This window comes from Dicentrarchus labrax, unplaced genomic scaffold (genome assembly GCF_905237075.1).
Source record: "Dicentrarchus labrax unplaced genomic scaffold, dlabrax2021, whole genome shotgun sequence".
Taxonomy (NCBI): Eukaryota; Metazoa; Chordata; class Actinopteri; family Moronidae; genus Dicentrarchus; species Dicentrarchus labrax.
In genome coordinates, this window is record NW_026136723.1 from 23,865,459 (window position 1) to 23,883,825 (window position 18,367).

At 40.2% G+C, this 18,367-nt stretch overlaps 2 protein-coding genes across 5 annotated transcripts in view; both read right to left on the minus strand.

The window, feature by feature from the left end:
- The window catches only part of atp9b (ATPase phospholipid transporting 9B), a 41,689-nt gene extending 39,451 nt beyond the window's left edge, over positions 1-2,238 (minus strand). For 2 of the 3 annotated variants that reach the window (XM_051391484.1, XM_051391486.1), the window contains exon 1: positions 2,146-2,234. In XM_051391484.1, the coding sequence (XP_051247444.1) occupies positions 2,146-2,225 (80 nt within the window). In that variant the 5' untranslated portion in view covers positions 2,226-2,234. Of the gene's footprint in view, positions 1-1,645; positions 1,691-2,145 lie in introns of all 3 variants that reach the window. The other variant, XM_051391485.1, reaches the window with a different exon arrangement.
- A 1,199-nt stretch (positions 2,239-3,437) lies between these two features.
- Positions 3,438-14,497, minus strand: sall3b (spalt-like transcription factor 3b). 2 transcript variants are annotated; one of them, XM_051391482.1, is made up of 4 exons: positions 13,483-14,497; positions 6,148-9,114; positions 5,695-6,038; positions 3,438-4,360 (listed from the first exon to the last, which is right to left on the minus strand). In XM_051391482.1, exons 1-4 carry the CDS (start codon positions 13,562-13,564, stop codon positions 3,968-3,970), a joined length of 3,786 nt encoding a protein of 1,261 aa, XP_051247442.1. In that variant the 5' UTR covers positions 13,565-14,497; the 3' UTR covers positions 3,438-3,967. The 2 variants fall into 2 exon arrangements, with proteins under 2 accessions (XP_051247442.1, XP_051247443.1); XM_051391483.1 differs by lacking the exon at positions 13,483-14,497 and adding an exon at positions 11,387-11,486.
- Positions 14,498-18,367: the final 3,870 nt, after the last annotated feature.

Here is an 18,367-nt window from a genome sequence, read left to right on the forward strand (position 1 = left end):
CAGCAAGAAGAGAGAGGAAAATGGCTGAAAATAAGAGTAAAACTAGTTCTGTACATCAGTTTTACGGAGCAGACCTCAAGCAAAAAAAAAAAGATGTATATCTAAATATGGAGGAGAGTCTTCACAGCAAGGACAATTGTAACAAGACAGCAATTGTAAACGAAGGGAAATACGAAACAGTACTTTTTGACTAATTGGATTCGGTTCTAAACCTACAAATCGACTTCTGAGGCTTTGATCTCAACCACCTGCTGCTTGCTTGAGGCAACGTATGAATCACCAGCAACCAGCTACTTTCCTTCACTGTCTTTGTGTTTTGTTTACACACTGTTGGGACTTGCCAACATGGTACTTTAATAGCCACATTGTCCTTGCTATGTAACTCCCACATCTGATTACACAACAATTCCACTCTCAGTGGAAACGGGGGCTGATTTGTACAGAAAGGTTTGCTGGCACAGGCCACGTTGCCAACAACTGCTTCCTGTGTTGGTGGAAAAGTTTTATCAGTATAGCTTTAGCAGCTTCAGGACCACTGCTCTGTAGCTGACCTCCATTGTGTCCCCACAGGACCCAATTAACTGTCACATGCAGTGTTGGTGATAGTTACTCAAAAAATGTCTAATTACTCTTTTAAAAAGTAATATTACTGTTTTACTTATTACTCCCTGCCAACAGTAATTAGTTACACTATATCACTTTTCTGCTATTGCCCACATTATTGGTAATTGTGCTCATTCTCCCCAAAATTCAGACTCATGACTATTAAAATCCAGTTTTGTTTGTTGAAAATCAAAGAAATGGGAATATTTCCAGCCACGTTTCCATCTTTCAGGCTAGTTTGCAATTGGATTATTGGATTTCAAATTAGTAGGGGGTTGCCAACAAAAGTAAGGTTGTAACTTTTTTTTTTTTTGGGGGGGGGTAATATTATTACTTAAATGTATTAGTTACATCACCAGTTACTGGGGAGAGTAATATTATTACGAGTATTGCCTTACTGCCCAACACTGATCACATGATTATTATTACTGGGGGTGAGAGGCGGAGGTGGATAAACACAGAAGTGCAGAGACATTTGTGATGGGCCATCAATTAAACATTTTCACTTATACCAGTGGTTCCCAACCTGGGGGTCGCAAGGCCTTTGTCATTTTAAGAGGTGTAAGAAAACGTACACAATAGACCTATATCTTAGCGTTTTGTTCATTTCTGTGAAGAAAACTAAATGGAATTGTTATTATTTAAAGGTTTAAATTATTACTGAAGATGTAAAGTTAAAGCAACCAAAGAACTAACGTTAATAGAAAAATGGGCAAGCCTCAAGGAGAAGTTGCAAAAAAAAAAAGGAAGCCTATTAAACGTGTCTGATTGACACAATGCAGGCAGAAAATTGGATTCAAAATCCATAAAACTCATCTGTAATGCAACATTAGACAAACTTCCTTCAGGTATTGTGTTCACTATTTAGCTTTATCAGTTCTGTACTGTTATTATTATTGTTATGCATTAAAAATAATATGAAATATGTCACCAAGTCGTCAGTTTACTCAGTGATAATGTTATATAATATAAGAAAAGGGGGGGAAAAGGTTGGGAACCACTGATTTAAACAGTAACAACCTACTACTTGCTCTAAAAGTACCTGCTGATGTCTGATTCATTTCATGTCCATTCCTGACCGTCCAGTCTGAAAAATGAACAAGCTGAATGAAGACTACAACAACAACAACAACAACAACAACAACAACAACAACAACACATTGTGACTGTAACCTGTCATGTGACTGTAACTTAACGCCAGAGGGAGTTACGGATCAATATCTTTTAACTCATCTGTCACTAACTTAGAGGTTTGTCTGGTGTGTCGTCTTGGACTAGTAAAAGCAGATTGAACATGTGTCGGGTTTGTGGCTTTATAATGTGATATAATGGGAGAAAAACAACAACAACAACAACAACAACAACAACAAAAAAAAAAAACAGTTATCAGAAAGAAGGAACCGCGGATAGCAACACAAGCTAACAGCGAAGCGACCACAGACTGTACACGGGGAGCAAGCGACATTTAAACAATGTACGATACACCGGCGGTTTCTTCGGTACAAGCTCGAAGACACGGCCCCAGCTAGCCCTCCTCCATACCTTGAATGTCGGGCTGAATTGTAATACGGGGCTCTCCTCGAGTTCTTCCGCACCGGATTCAACGGGATGCTGTCAGCCATCTTGGCGGTTACGCGTCCTGACGTCACGTTAAACAACGGTTAGGGATGTGTCTGTGTGTGGCGGCGTTCACGCACCGTCGTAATTATGAAGACTCACGGCCGAGGTAGGGGGAACTGCGGGTGCGAGGTTTAAGGTCAGAGGGAATAGAGAGTGGGTTGTTTGTTCGTGTTATCGCCGCAATTATGTTACTGTAGCATAACATTGCAAAATAAGGAATAAAGAATGGGTCTTTTTTTTTAACCAAAAGTAGGCCTGACTGAACGTAACAAAAGGGAGTTTGTGTTTTCCAGGAGTAAGTGAAGTAGAGCTTTGATTCTCTTCCTGGGCCCGAACCCAGCCCGAACCCAGCGGGTCCGAGTCGGGTCCATTCGGGTTCAGACAGAGAATCAAAACAGCTGCCACAGGTCGGGATCGGACAGATATATGTTTTATAAATAATGCATATTAATATGTGAATGTTTTATTTATTAGTTCTGATAATAATTTACGCTAAATTATGCACAATGTAGTTTACTTTTGCTTCTATTTATTTATTTTAAGCAGAAATTTAAGTTTGGGTCGGGGTTCGGGCTTTTATGGTCGGTTTGGGCTCACACAGACTTTTTTCCACAGTGTGGTCAAGTAAAATGTATAGTTTGTGGTAAAATGAGACTGTGAAGCATTGTACAGAGTGTTATATTTTGCATAGCATGTGGTGTCAAATTAAAAAGAAACTGTGAGATACAGTTGCAGAAGAAGGTAATGAGTTAAATATTTTTTTTCACATGTAGGCTGAGTTAAAATAGTTTAGTGTCTTCCTGAAACCCACCTCTTTTTTTTTGTAAAAAGTTTGTTTATTTTTCATTTTAGTAAAAGATAATATTCCAGATAAGTTGGCGTAATAGTTTGCTGCAGCCATTTCCAAGGAAGTCTCAATTAATCTGAAAAATTTCCCCCTTCTGATTCTTTCTTCTGATAAATTATAAAATGACCTGTCTGATTCATCATCTCCCAGTGGAGATGGACTGCACCAAATATATACAAAACTGCATTATGCAGCCCGAAAACTGAAACCAACAAATAACTCTAAAGTTGCTTCCATAATGCATGAGGTCAAGAGAGAGGTGACGTTTAGTAGTTGTGGAGATGAAGCTAGATGAAATGAAAGAGAACAATTTGCACTGATGTAATTTCTATGGAGTAGTGTGTGAAATAACACCAAGACAAGTCGGCTCTTTTCAGTGTTTAAACATGGAGAGGTAGTGAATTGAACATACAGACTGTTTGTTCTAGTTTTTATTCGGTCCAACTGTTGTTTAGGAATGACAATTTCTCACCGTAACATTGAAAATACCTCACTGAAACTCCTAATTGTCGGTATTCATGAGCATGTCTTGTGCTTTGCGCCAGCTATCAGTGCTGGGCAGCTGTCCGGAGGAGATAGCAGACTCTTTGCATTATTGATTTCAACACATGTTCCCTTCTTTAGAGCAACCATACCTCTAAGCACCGTAGGAATTCTCAGGTCCAAGTTAAACAACTTATTTAATGTATAGAAAAAAAAAAAAAACATTCACAAATGACGGCAAAGTAAAATAGCAAAATGTGAATACCCTACTATTCTCTGTCAATTGATAAAAAGTTCATTTTTTTTAAGTCTATATATAATACATAAGAACAAACAAGGTGTTTTACAAATATTTTAACGTCCATAATAGATTGCATAAGTATCAAGTCACCATTCAGTGTTTTTTTTTTTTTTTCAATTGATTCCAATTTCTTTGCTGTCATCAATCAGCATAGAAAAATGCCTATTATTTCCCAGGTCCATGCCTGTCTTGGTTCGACTGGTTATTGGACTTCCTGCGGTGCTCACTCTGTCCATGCCTGCAGTCAGAGGGTGAAGCTGAGAGATGCCTCTGTTCTGGATCACTGAGATCTCGTTGTTCTTCGTGGCCAGGCTGTTGGCGATAGCTGTCGCGTAGCGGTTCCAAAATCCAGGGTCTACATTCATTGCTCGTGCTGCCAGGTCCTTCTGAAACATCTCTCCAAACTTCACAGCCTCGCCACCCAGCAGGGCCATGGGGTTCTCCACTGACAGCCGCCGGCCTCTCCTGGCTGGTGCGTTGTTCCACATGTGGGTTCCCATATGAACCTGAAAAATCACATGTAACATATTATATTTAGTGGAAGCTTTTATTTCAGAATACAAACATCCCAGTAAATATCAAGCCACCTGCAGAAGAAGTTACTTGAATCTCCCTATTGAACTATACTCTCCCATTCTATATATTGAAAAATGTGTTATTGAAAGTTTTTAATATGTAAAAATGTTTCCGGTATATATTTTTTTTACTTGTAGAGTCGGAGTTTACAAGATCTGACAATACTAACTACACTAGTATGGGGTTTTGAATGCCAATACTGATTCAGAGCTGAAATGATTCATCGATTAGTCGGTCGACAGAAAATGAATCACTTAAAATATTAACAATCGATTAATCATTTGAACGTTTTTCCAAAGCAAAAATGCCAAATATTTGGTTCCTGCTTCTTCTCTGCTTTAATAGCTGAAATACCTTTGGATTTTGTCCTTTTGATTGGACAATTTGAAGATTTCACCTTGGGTTTTGAGACATTTGTCACTAGTTTATTACATTTTATAAACAAAACAATGAATTGATTAATGGAGAAAATAATCAGAAGACTATTTGATAAGGGAAATAATGGTAAGCTGCAGCCCTATACTCATTTTTAGAAGTCTCCCTCAGATTGGGGTGGAGGGGTGTTCGGGTAAAGGACAAGACCTAGAAACAAACACTATGGTGTCGCAGTAAATTAGGAGCAGAACATTATACATTTCTCTTGAATCTTTCGTTGTATATTTAGCAGATTTCATTTTGAAAGGTACACGTTGACACTTCCGGTATTCCTAATTTTCTAATGTTTGCTAAAGTGTAAGTGTATTTTTATGAGAATAAATATAGAATATATATAATAGTAGAACTGGTACAGTCTTTGATAAAGGGGGGAATGTTCTGTGTTTTAACAGGGATTTTAATGACAGTTTAATTTATAAACTGGATTTACTTTTTCTTTTCATTCTGGACCTTTCCCTGGGAAGACACAGGGGGGCTTTATGCAAGAGAACCTGTGAAAGCTTTGTTTGTCTACAGTTGCTGGGAGGTTATGTTGCTGCCATGCATTGTAGTACAATACTGAAGGAAAGGAAGTGTGCTCTTATCCACTATAAAACACATCTCAGAGTTAGACCCACTACCCTTGTAGTATAAATTTGTAGATTGAAAAAATTATTTAAAAGATGATTATTAATTTGTTTATTTTAGCTGTAGCTGTGGAGGACCCTCCATCATCATCTGACAAGATATAATATTTTACAAAAAGACAGATATTTACCACCAAATATGTCAACAAAGCTATCAGCTTGAATCCAGACAGCACAACACAGAAAAAACCTCCTTTATCTACCTTCAGATTGCCTTTTGTGGTGAAAGCTCTGCCGCAGATGGAGCAGACAAACGGTTTCTCTCCAGTGTGTGTGCGCTCATGGATCTGTAGGGCGCTGGCTGATGAGAAGTTCTTCCCACAGGCATTGCAGTTGTGCTGCTTCGGAGTTCGGCGAGGAGGAGCCGGGCCGAGCAGGGAGGTCATGCCCGGGCTGCCGACTGATGCGTAAGCTGGAGGGATGTGGACGCTGAATGGTGAGTGCTGCCCTTCAGACAGGTTGTTTGGTTGATTATGACCATTCACCTCGGTTTTTATCATGCCTGATGATGTGCTGGTAACCAGGCTGGGAATGTTTTGACCTGCAGCTGAAATGAAAGTGCAGAGGTGAAGTTTTCCTCCCTTAAAATGTAACACAAATATAACAAACTTTAAAAAGATTATTGAAACATCCTAAAAAAAACATTTCACATGTACCTCTTTCTCTGCTCAGTTGGAACGACATGCTATAAGGAGTCTCCTCTTTCACACATAGCTTGCTGGCCTGTATTCCTCTCAGCTCTTGGGCCACTGTTATTGCTGATGCAGAGGTAGGAGACTCAGATTGCTCCCTCTTCACTGAGGCTGCCAAAGGCTCTTGGGACTCTAGCCTGTTGCTGGTCACTGCAGGTGATTTGATCGTCATGCCTTCTGAGCTGCTTTGAATAGGAGATGCCGATACACGAGGTGAACAGGAGGATTCCGACACATTTGGGCTGCAATTCTCTACCCGTTTCTCTGATAAAGAGCATTTAGCGTTGAGTTGACTGCTGTGATTAAAACCATTTGTTAGGGATGTTAAACCAAAGGAGTGGTTTAAGCTTACAGTAGAGTCAATCATCCTCATTTGGTTCTCCAGAGCAGCTATACTTGAAATGATAGCGGACGACTTAGGGGGAGAATTACAATCAGAGATCAAGTGTTTAGATGGATTTACACCTTCCTCCATATTCTCTACCTCCTCTTCTTCTTCTTCTTCCTCCATTGAAATATCATCAATGAGGTCATTGCTATTGCTGCTGAGACTGTCAAAGTTCCTCTCGTTGACAGAGATGTCGCTGTCCATCTCCTGCATCCCGTCCATCAGGGTTGAGTCTGGAATCTGCCCAACCATGTGCATACGGATATGCTGCTGAAGGACAACAGCATTGGTGAACTTCTTCTGGCAAATGGGACATGAGTGCTGCACTTGAACAGGAGGGTTTTCTCTGTGAACACCAATGTGAGCCTTCAGGTTGCCTTTAGTGGTGAATGCCCTCCCACACACCTTACATTTAAAGGGCCTCTCCCCGGTGTGGATGCGGTAGTGCATCTTTAGCGCACTCTGACAGCTGAGGACGCGGTGACAGAGGACGCACTGGTTGGGGTCTGTAATCTTTTTATCAATGTTCTCCACCAGCTGCTGAAGCTTTGAGGTTTCAGATGTTTGCATAGAGTCCAGGAGGCCACCAGTCGGGAATTTAGTTTCGTCTGAGTTCAGCGAGAGGGGTGGAGAGTTGGAGAGAGGGGATGCTGAGGTGACGGGTTCAGGTGTGGTAGCCACAGAGGGGACCATAGCGCTGGTTGCTTCTGTTACTTGGTTGGCTCTCAGTCTCAGGGAGCAGTTTTGGGGCAGGTGTACCCCTTGTGTATTAAGTATATTTGATGCTTCTGTCTCACGGTTAGACTCTGAAACAGGAGAGAAATGAGCCTCACTGCCTCTGTGGTTAGGTGACAAAGGTACACATTCAAAAGGAGCTGGCTGGTAGGGAGATCTAACGGATGGTGTTACACTTACAGGGTCATTTGAGCCTCCGATACTGGTAATAGTGGAGGAAAGCGGAAGACCCATAGTGGCTGGCAGAGTTGCTACAACAGGTTTGCTATCCAGCCATGAGGAGACAGGTTTTTCTGGAGGGATGGTCATTCCATAGGGAATCCCAGAACTTGTTGGCACATTGTCTAGATATTCTGGCACTGGGTAGGGGTTCATCTGAACATGAGGATACTTCTCTTTATGCCTCTGGAAGTGCACCTTTAAGTTCCCTTTTGTGGAAAAGCGATTGCCGCAGATGTTGCATTTGAAGGGCCGCTCTCCCGTATGGGAGCGCAGGTGTATCTGCAGAGCGCTGTCGCTGCCAAACACTTTGGCACAGAACCTGCATTTATGCTTGAAGAAGGGTTCCTCTGGGCTGGGCTTCGTTTCGAACAAGGACACGTTAGGCAGTTTCCCTTTCCTGTGCTTCATCAGGGCCGCTAGAGGGTCAAGTGCATTAGCTGTGGCGGCGATGCTAGCCAAGGGATTGGGGAAAATGACGCTGCTGGGAGGGCTCTGAGGTAGAAATGGCAGGTTGGAGGATGAGCTGAGGAGGCCGCTCTGCCCCAGGGAGAGCGGGCTGGAGGAGCTCAGTGTCTGAGTACAGCTAATGCTGGTGGTGTGTGAGCCTGTGTAAGGAGGCAGTAATGTGGAGATACCGCTGTTGCAGCTGGAGAGAGATTGGGTTGAATTTTCTGAGGAGGCTGAGGTACATGTTACATCTCTAAAGGTGGACTGCCCGCATATAGTTTGTGAGGGGGGACTTTGTGTCTTTTCAAGCACAGAAGACAAAGAAACAGCAGCCTGTCCGTTGATGGTTGAGGGTATTGTTCCTGACAGTGGCAGGATGGTAGGAGGGATGATGCCTTGAGAAGGGAAAGGGTTATGTGCCAGAGACAGAGAACTGGAGACTGGCTTTAACGCCGCCTGTGTTGGTTGTCTGTTCATGATGGCTACCTGGCTGCAGATCTGCTCAATAAGCTGCAGCTGGTGGACCTGTTGCTGCTGCAGAGCCAGCAGGTGCTCCAGGATCATCGGGATGGCTGCTGAAGCTGCCTTCCCTACAGTGCCGCAACTGTTGATCCCCTGGGAGAACTGAGCAACAGCCACCCGGGTGCTGTGTAGGATCTCCAGAGTCACATTTGTACTCGGCATGCTGTAGCTGCCAGCAGCTGACATCTGGAGGGAAGTGGACTCAGCTGAATCTGGAGGCTGAGGGCTGGAGGTTGTGGTGTATTTGTCCTGTGGGCGATGCTCAAGCTCCAAGGCTTCATCCTGCTCCCTGTCTTCCTCTAAATTGTCCAGACTGTCATTGTCATTCACCAGCGTTTCTCCCAGCTCAAAGCCAGCGTCCATGGAGTCTGCTGCAGACGAGTCACTCGATGACACACTAGGAACCGGAGAGGGTCCGATAGGAGATTCCTCAGGAACTGGCATCCGCTCATTGTCCTTCACAATCAGCACCAAGGGATCCTCAGTGCAGACTTTCTGATGTTCACTCAGTTCAGTCCAAGTGAAGAACTCAGCACAGCATTTGTCACAGATGTGTGCTTCCTCACTGCTGTGGCAGCCTTCATTGGTCTCCTCTCTCTCCATGCCCTCCACGAGGCCTGAAAGCATGAAAAAAAGACAGATTAAGACCACAAAATGTATTGTGTTGATATTTCACCAGAGACATGCATATTCCTTTATCACATTGTAGTTAGGTCCCAAAGTGTCCAAAGATAACAATCAAGAATGTAAAACACATCTAGAAACAGATTAATTAATGTAAAAGAAATCTTAATCATCTTAAATTTCTATATTTTACCCTTTCCCAATACACATATATAACATTGTCATACAGTGTGGAAAATATGAAGCTATTAGAGGAAAACAGAATGGGAATCTAAAATCCAGGTTTTAACTGTAAATAATAGCCCCTTATTTTTCTCTATTTATATTTGAAATTACATTATAGAAAAGCTTAAGTTTTCCCAAATATTTAAATGTACAGCTGTTAAACTGCAGGTGCAGATGTATAAATTATTCTGTGATCCAACTTTCAATCTTAAACTTCAACAGGCCCCATAATAACATTACTTTCAATTGTTTTACGAAGGTTTTAAAACTGACACCCCCCTGTTTTCAGATGTTAATAATCTTCCCGAAAAATCAATAAAGTTCAATGAAGTTATCTGACCTCTCAATTGTGCATTCACACAGATAATGAAATTCCATACAGTATATTGATTTTTTTGTGCATTCATATCATGTCAGTAATGTGTCTTATCTTAATAGAAAAGATTGTGCGCTTATCCCTTTTTGTTCAAAAACTACACACTTTTTGTCTAAGCTCATTAGGAAACCTGAAGTTCCTCCAAAACCCTTAATGAGGTGTTTTTACGTACTAAATTGCAGCTATTTCATACTCCAAACTGTTTTAAACAGATGTTATACATTTCTTATTTCTACTGTATTACTGATTGTGCTGCGATAAACATAATTGTTTTCCTATTTCCAGACAAACTCAACCATGATTCTGCAGCACCAGGCTATTTAAAGTGTATTAATGTTAGACCTCAATCTATACTATCACAGCTTCAATAGACAACATAATGTTGTTTCTATTGCAGGAAATACCTCAATTATATGTGCAAAGTTTGCCACTTTTACATATAATCAAGCTCTAAAGTTAAAGGAAAATAAAATTAAACCAATAAAAGACCCATGTGAATGAGATATAAATGGATTTATTGTTTCCTAACTTGTGTGGAATTGAATGTATTGGAGTTGTATTACATTTGTATATATATATATATATATATATATATCTGTAAAATAATTCTGTATACAACATATATATGACAATAAAACAAATTTTTCCTTCTGTTTGACAGCAATTTTGACATCACATTTTCCTTTGTCCTCCTTCAGTAGCTGATATGTGACGTTCTTTGGGAAAAGACTTTACACTTTAGAATCACTGTTGCATCTGTTCAGGCTTTGCCCCATTAGGAAACAGACAGCAATACCAGATGGAAAGATTTGGAGAAATCAATAGTAAATTATTGTTACATACACTCGGGCTTCCCTACACCAATTTAAGAATAACAATTTTAAAAGGACGACAAGTAGAAAAATGGATATTATCAGGTTTAGATATGACTTTCTTTTTTAATTCATCCAATATTTTTGTTTGAATGTGACAATAATTTACTTATTTCATTAAAAATAATTTTCTTTCTGCCACACACTCATGAATAGCAAAATAAGACACTAAAGGACGTGTATGTATATATATATGTGTGTGTGTGTGTGTGTGTGTGTGTGTGTGTGTGAGAGAGAGAGAGAGAGTGTGTGTGTGTGTGTGTGGTCGACATATGTGCTGCACCGTTGTTCTTAAACACAGTAAATCTGGACACAAAGCAATTTAAACCTGTGTGTGTTTGCGCTGAATTTAACATGAATGTGTGTGTGTGTGTGTGTGTGTGTGTGTGTGTGTGTGTGTGTGTGTGTGTGTGCACATACATTTGTGTGCATGTGTGTGTTTGTGTTTCCATGAGTAGTCAATACACTACAATTATCACTATGTTTCACCACCTTAAGAACGAGTCCCAGTGTGCTCAGGCTAAACACAGACTGAGACGTTTGGTGTATTTACAATTATACCAGCACACTGAACAAATCCTCATGCAAACACACACAGTGCAATCTCTGTATTAATATGTAATAAGTTGTTAATACATTACAGGCTTTAGCTTCTAATTGTGTCACATCTGAGATAATGAAAACTGATTTTAACTTTGTTTCAGTTCAGAAAAGGAGAGCGTAACCACAGTTGAGTGAGTAAAATCTATTTAAAAGTCAAACTTGTCAGTAAATAATCAGTCGCTGGCTCACCAAGTGGGTGGTCTGGAGATCACCAAGGCGATTCAGCAAACACAGGCGCGAAAACACTTTCACTGTTTTAGCTCAGGATTTTGTCTGCACTTTGTAAGATTCACTTCCAGAAAAAACAAAGAAGAGATCAGTTTTGATTTAAAGCTCTGAATATATTTCCAGATACAACACTGGTAGAAATTTATTTAAAAATGTCACTCTCACTCAATCCATATTGTTAGGAGCGGAAAACAGATTTATGTCTGTTTCTTGCTGTGTAGTTTGGCGATGAGAGGAGAAAAAAAATAAATAATCATGCAGCTACAGCTGAAAAGCAAACAGACTCTCAGCCCAACGTTAATGCCTCTTTGGCTCTCTGTGTGACCTCTGGGTTGCAGAGGTCAGTGGTTCAGATGTACTAATTGTATTATGATCCAGACATGGAGCACTTGCCCCTCGCAGGGTGAGGCTTACAAAGGTTAAGTCAGCAGGCTCAATCAAAGCCCATCTCAGGGTGGCGCAGCCCCCTGCCTGGCTGCAGGGCTGTGGGAGGGCCTCTTCCACACTCGACACCTTTTCACAGCCACTAATAATAATAGAGTGACATATGAATTTACTGAAAACATAAACAACAATAACCGTGGTGACGATTAATTGAATAAATGTGTGAAATTGGCTTAGACTTTTGCAGGCCTTTTGCTTTTTGAGAATAAACAGTCTGATGCTATAAATGACGAACAAAGTCAATACTGATATAAAGAAATACAGCCTATGTGAAATGTATCAGATTAAATTAGATTAATTTAGATTCACGAACTGTCAGCTAGAGGATAGTAGGTATGTAAACCCATTTTCTCAAAGATTTTGCACCAAATGTAGAAAGTAGAGGCCAAATTCAATTTAAAATTCAGCCAATTTTGCATGAACACATATCCAATAGTTTAAAGGTTAATTTATGGTCAAAATGTTGGTGCTGATTCGAGTAAGTGCTCAGCTGCTTGTGTTGATTAAAAGGTTCAAATATCATCCAGGCTTTCCCTGCACGTACACGAAGAGAAAATTAAATTGTTTAATTAAATATTAAAATATTAGAAATGATGTTAAGCTTCTCTTGTATCAGAAGGTAGGCTGGAAATATGATGAAGAGGCGAGATCTAGTTACAAATAACGTGTACAAGGCTGATCATTTTTTAATAATTACTGTATACACACCCCTGGCAAAACATTCAGATTAAGAAATACTGGATGTTGAGATCCATTTAATCTCATCTCTTTTGTTTTACATATTATTTATGAAATATGTTTTACAGAAAATAAAATGTCTACGTTAATTAAGCCTAATACAGGAGTTTCCATGAATGTAAATACATTTATTTTTCATGATCATAAAAGTAAGGCCAAGGTTTTCATTTCAGATTATTTTCTCCAGGTTTATATCGTAAATGTTTCTTGTTGAAATTTGAGAGTTTTAATAGTTGACAGGAAGGCCTCGAGCCAAAACACAGAAAAACCTCACACATAATCTGCAGAAATAACCCTTTAACATAAAGCACCTCGCCTGGTGGCTACTTCCACAGCAGGCCCCGTTTCTACTGAACTTTTAAACATAAATGAAAATAGTTCTGATTTGGTTTCATTCGTGAGGTGTTCGAGCATCGCTGTGTGCTGCATCCTGTTTGTTCTCCGCACTGCATCCACACAGTTAATAAATCTGGATCTCATTTTTAATGAAACATTAATTAAAATGTGCACCATTAAATTCCCGTCTAGTGACTAGATCTTAAACTTTTTTTTTTTTTTTTTTTTTTAGACTAACAAGGTTTTCAAAACAAAAAAACCTCAATAATGTTAAAAATAATAATAATTAAGAGTCAGGAAGAAACTGGAAACTAAAACCCAACTGAAGCACTTTGTTTAATTTGTGAGAGTTTGTTTGAGATATTTTAGAAATAAAGCCACCATCTTTGTCAATGTTGTCATATTCCTGCACTTGAACGCGTCCTTTGCATTAAACCACTTTTAGATGAAGCTGCTCTTAAAACGACAATCGGTGGTCCATTACACAGCAGCCGAAGTAAACCCGGTAAAAGTCGTTTAAAAGCCTCCCGCACACCTACCATTGTCGCAGAGGGCTCCGCTCTGTGTCGCCTCTTCATCTGACTTAAGGTGCTGCGGTTTGGCTTGCTTGCGGCGGGACATGTTGATCTCTCACTGCGACTCGCTGCTGCTGCCTTTCGCCGACTCATCTACGAGCAGCGAATGGGACCCTTCAGCGGGAGCGGGGTCGGTGAAATAAGCGAACGGAGGCTGCTGTTGATGCCCGTGTGCAGATTGCGCATGTCAGTGTAATTGTGATGGAGGAAGGATAATGCTTTTACGACTCTTGCTGCCCTTCGCTGGGTGATTGGCTGCCGTCCAGCCAACTCACGCTAGATATGGAAATGAGGGATGGGGTTTAATAATAATTAGTTCACTTCCTGTCCGGTGTGCGGCTGCTTTTTACGCACAACTCCGAAGCAGCTCCAACATGGTTTAGTCCGAGCTGAACTCCTGTGAGCGTCTCATGCCGTTTTGGAGAAGTCTTGGGGTTTAACTTTAAGGGCCAGATGCTGCACGTAGAGATAGTCCGTTTAGGTTTGAGGCTGACTTGTTTCCATTCTGAGCTCCTGGATGAGTTTGTGTCATAAGAAACGCTGACTTCTCAGGCTGTGTGGATGGATGGGTGTCCCGCTTGAATCTGACGCCTCACACACACACACACACACACACACACACACACACACACACACAGACACTTAAGCGGAGCAACACTAGCAGGAGCAGTTATCCGTCCACAGGAGGACAGGCTATTATGTCGAGTCTCGCGTAAAGTCCACAGTCGACGCGTTAGAGGAGGTAATTCTGGCGTGAAAATGTGAAAATCCTGCAGATCTTTAAATGGCGGATTCGATTCGTGCGTAAAGTCAAACTTTGTGCGTAAAAATCTCGCTCAGGTCGCAGATAGGTCCGATCTCACTCTGGTGCCTGTCGGAAGTGAGACTCCCAGGTTTGTCCGAGGCACCGGCGCTCTCCTTGTTGCCTCCGCCTCCGGTCCATCATTAGATGCCCTTCAGCCGACTGCGATAGGCTACTGCCAGGATACCACAGGAGGTGTTGGAGCCCTTGCTTCATTTGTTACGACCTCCCACAATTTGGCGCCATTATAGACTGAAAATGTCTCTATGTTGGGAAAGAAATCCTCCTTCGAGTGATGGTCAGGGATGTGTTGAGAGAACCTGAACTCAGTTTGTAATCTTAATGAGAATTAGGGCGTTGAAAGATAAAACAAAAGGCTTACTAGACCTTCATTTTTGTAGTTTCTGTTTAAGTTTTGGTGGTTGACTCACTATCACCAACCACAGGGTCATAGAATCCAATTAAAACTCTTATTTGCCACTACAGCTATCATCTAAAGATCAAAATAGAAAATTAAGCCAAATATCAGAGTATGAAGCCACAATGAAATCTGTTTTGATGTTATTGTTTGATCCTCCCCTTCCACAGACTGTTGCTATTTCAAAGCTGAGAGAAGAATGAAGCATACTTCACCAAAGCTGTAATCCCCTTTCACCAGGCATTGTCCCAAAACTTGTAATTATGTGGTATTAAAAGATGCAGCTGGGGGAGGACAGAATCAGCTGTTGATAATTGCAAGTACTACACAACAGCCTGGTATTGATCGGCATGTCTCCTATTCCCCTGCTATAGAGAGATAAGGAGGCCCCACTCGTGCTGGAATATAATTTCTTCTGACCTATCAGGTTTCTACAGACTTATGATGAATAGCCAGAGTGGCCAAGAGTGCTTATCTGGAAACTCAACCCTCCTTGATTCGATATTGATTCTTTGTAACCAGCGTCGGCACACAAAATCAAACTAGCAACTACTTGACCATGATCCCTTCCAGATTCTAACTTGGCCTACCCCAACGCAGACTGCACTCGCAGCCTGAAGCACCACTTGAATTATTGTGTACATCTGTTGGAGGAACAAATTTGTTTAATATGATAAGCAACTGCACCTGAACAAAATCAGTTCAAGTTAAATAAATCATATTTATTAATAAATTAGCCTAAAATATAACATTTCAGTTCATAACAGTGCTACAGGGAGTGAATCTGTGAGATTACGCCCAAACAAATAAATGAATAAACAGTCATGTAACAAATACTACCACTGTGAAGATTAAACTCTTTTTACTTTTATCAACAACAATGTGACATGTTGGTTTAAGTCTCTAGAAATACTGAAGTCATGAATCCAACATAAGACTTTTACAGATAACAGTTTTTTTCCCTTTTTTCTTTATAGTTGATGTTGTTTCCCCCTGGCTTCCATGGTTACTGTAGTTGGGGAAATGACTAAGTAGCCTTCCAGTTATACTATGTAATCACCTCCAGACAAGTCAACAGACAGATGAGTGACTAACTGTCTTTTCTTCATGGAAATGTTTTATAAATGCACGCATTGATATGAAATATTGGCTGATATATATATTATACAATGTTTTGCACTTTTATTGTATAATCTATTTTTTAAACTACACCATCATATTTTTACATATATATCATGGGATCTGATATAATGGGGCAGGAGGCCCACATTTCAAAATATGATTTAAAGATATGACAGAAAAATGCAGACACCCATTTTATAGCACATTATTTTGACCACCCACCGAATCAATCAACATCCCTGAAACAGACTCAAAAAACTGAAAACCTTTACAGCATTAGATCCTGCAGGTGTTTATGGTATTTTGTCCACTCCACTGGGCTAAAGTTAATGGAAGTTGTACACCAAACTTCACTAAGTTAATGCAATTAATAAGAATATTTAGAATTAAATTTTAACGACTTACTTTAACTCAAAGCCTACAGTTAAGCATTTCTTGTGTAGATTTTACTTTCGTGTTTGAGTGTCTTTTTGAGTGAGAGATTGTCACCAACTGGGAAGTACTGTCAGTATGAAACAGAAAATTGAGTTTGCAGAATTGAGAAGACCAGTTTCTGTCCATATGAAGATTGCAGTGTAGTCTGTGATTTACTAGCAGCTGAATCCAGGAGCAGATACAGCAGCGTCCTGTCAGCCGGTGCCAGCTGAGGAATGTGAGAGCTGCTGTACAGAGCGCGAGGCCTCAGATGGAGATATGACAAGCTAATGGGCCCCTGACCCGCCGCTGAGACAGACAGCGATCAGCTACGAGAGAAAAATGCAAAGCTGTGCAGAGATATGTCAGGCTTAAAGACACGACAAGAGTTCTGGAGAGGACTCTGAGACTCCTTTACCTTCATACTGAGCTATTCACTGAGTAAGAGGGAAAAACTTAATTCCACTGGAGGTCTGTTTAGTCGATATCTGAGTGGCATGTAGGAGAAGTATGGCCAAGATTTTGCATTTAAAGAGTCAGTTAAGCTACATTTTATGCTCTTAAGTCTTGCTGACCTGCCAGCGTATCATTCATTACAAACTCTGTGCAGCCAAACATTGTTCAAACACCAAGAACCTTATTTCAACTTCTAGTGTAGATCTCAAAGTTTCCAGAGATAACAAATATGTCAGGTTGAATTGAGGGCAAATGTGTATAAAATGACGCGTAATATATCTAGAATATTTCCAGAATTATTCAGTTGATATAGAATATATGACATTGTGGAATAAATTGATTTTTCAACTGCTAAATAAACTAAAGTGGGAATAAAAGTGGACATTTGAGGACTACAGACCACAGTGAGGTTATCACAACTGACCAACAAACAACAAGTCCTGAGAGATGCAAGCTAACATTTACTCCACTACAGCAAAGGCACCCTAGGTTGAAATGTAGTCTGGGTAACTAAAGCTACTTAGAAAAAGTAGTTCAAACTACTAACAAATGACCAAACTGACAATATAATACAAAAGGTCACATGCAGCCAAAAAATGCCAATCAGAAAAAGTACCCACTTGTTCACAGGTCATACATGAACTAAAGAAAAATACCCCACTGCTCATGGGAGAGTCCATGGGTTACAATACAATACAATATTAATCACTCGGACACTTTTCTTCCAGAAAGAGTCCAGCTGAACATTTGCTAATAAATAGCAATTATAAATACTTTTGGATAGCTGACACCCACTCTACTCAAGTTTCATTTTAACAAGAATTTCTTTCCTTTAACTGTATGGCTCAAAATTGTTTTATTGTAGTTTCAGTAGTTAACTACACAAAAAAATGGCAAGAAAAGTAATTTAACGACTTGAATCATTAAATATGAAGTTGAACTAACAGCAAGTTGCTGCAGAATGTAGTTATCTACTAATTCAATTACTTGTTCACTACCTCAAACACTACTTCCAGTAAAACCCACAAGTGTTTTCTGATCAGTTCCCTATTGACAGGACGCCTTCCAAAAACAAAACCAAGCTACATCCACCTTTGCTTTTGAGAAAAAAAGTGTCATTATTTGCACAAACACAACAGGATAACTTGTCTGTAAAAAACTACAGATGCTGTCATTTTTCAGACAGTCTCATCTACCCACTTTCTTGGTGTTCACCTCTTAAAATGTTAATGTTAATTTTTCAATGCTTTGAGCCAACTTGGTAGGAATTATATTCATATTCAGCACACAATTTACACCCACAGCCAGTGTAGGAAGTGTTGTGCCCTTTATGTAGCGAGGCAGAATGTATGGGTGTGTACAGCATGTTCTCATTCTGTGGTAAAGTGAGCAATATTCTTGATAAGATCTTAATTTGCTTGGGGTTAGTGACCAAAACTACTTGGTTAGGTTTAGGAAAATATTGTGAGTTACGTTATGGACCTGACTTGTGTAAATAACTTAAAATGAGTCAAAGATTTTGGTCACAGAACTCAAACAATGAGCTCCTGTGTGAAAATCCTCCAATCCATCCACGGAGGAAGTTGTCACTCTCTATACTGCACCTTCATACATCCATGTACTTTTATTTATTTTTT

Bases quoted from the DNA above. Each gene is read 5' to 3' on its own strand.
- sall3b (XM_051391482.1), bottom strand. From the start codon at position 13,564: ATGTCCCGCCGCAAGCAAGCCAAACCGCAGCACCTTAAGTCAGATGAA. The intron at 9,115-13,482 runs GTAGGTGTGCGG...TCATGCTTTCAG, and splicing joins CGGAGCCCTCTGCGACAATG to GCCTCGTGGAGGGCATGGAG. The intron at 6,039-6,147 runs GTACATGTGAAA...CTTTCATTTCAG, and splicing joins CCAACTGAGCAGAGAAAGAG to CTGCAGGTCAAAACATTCCC.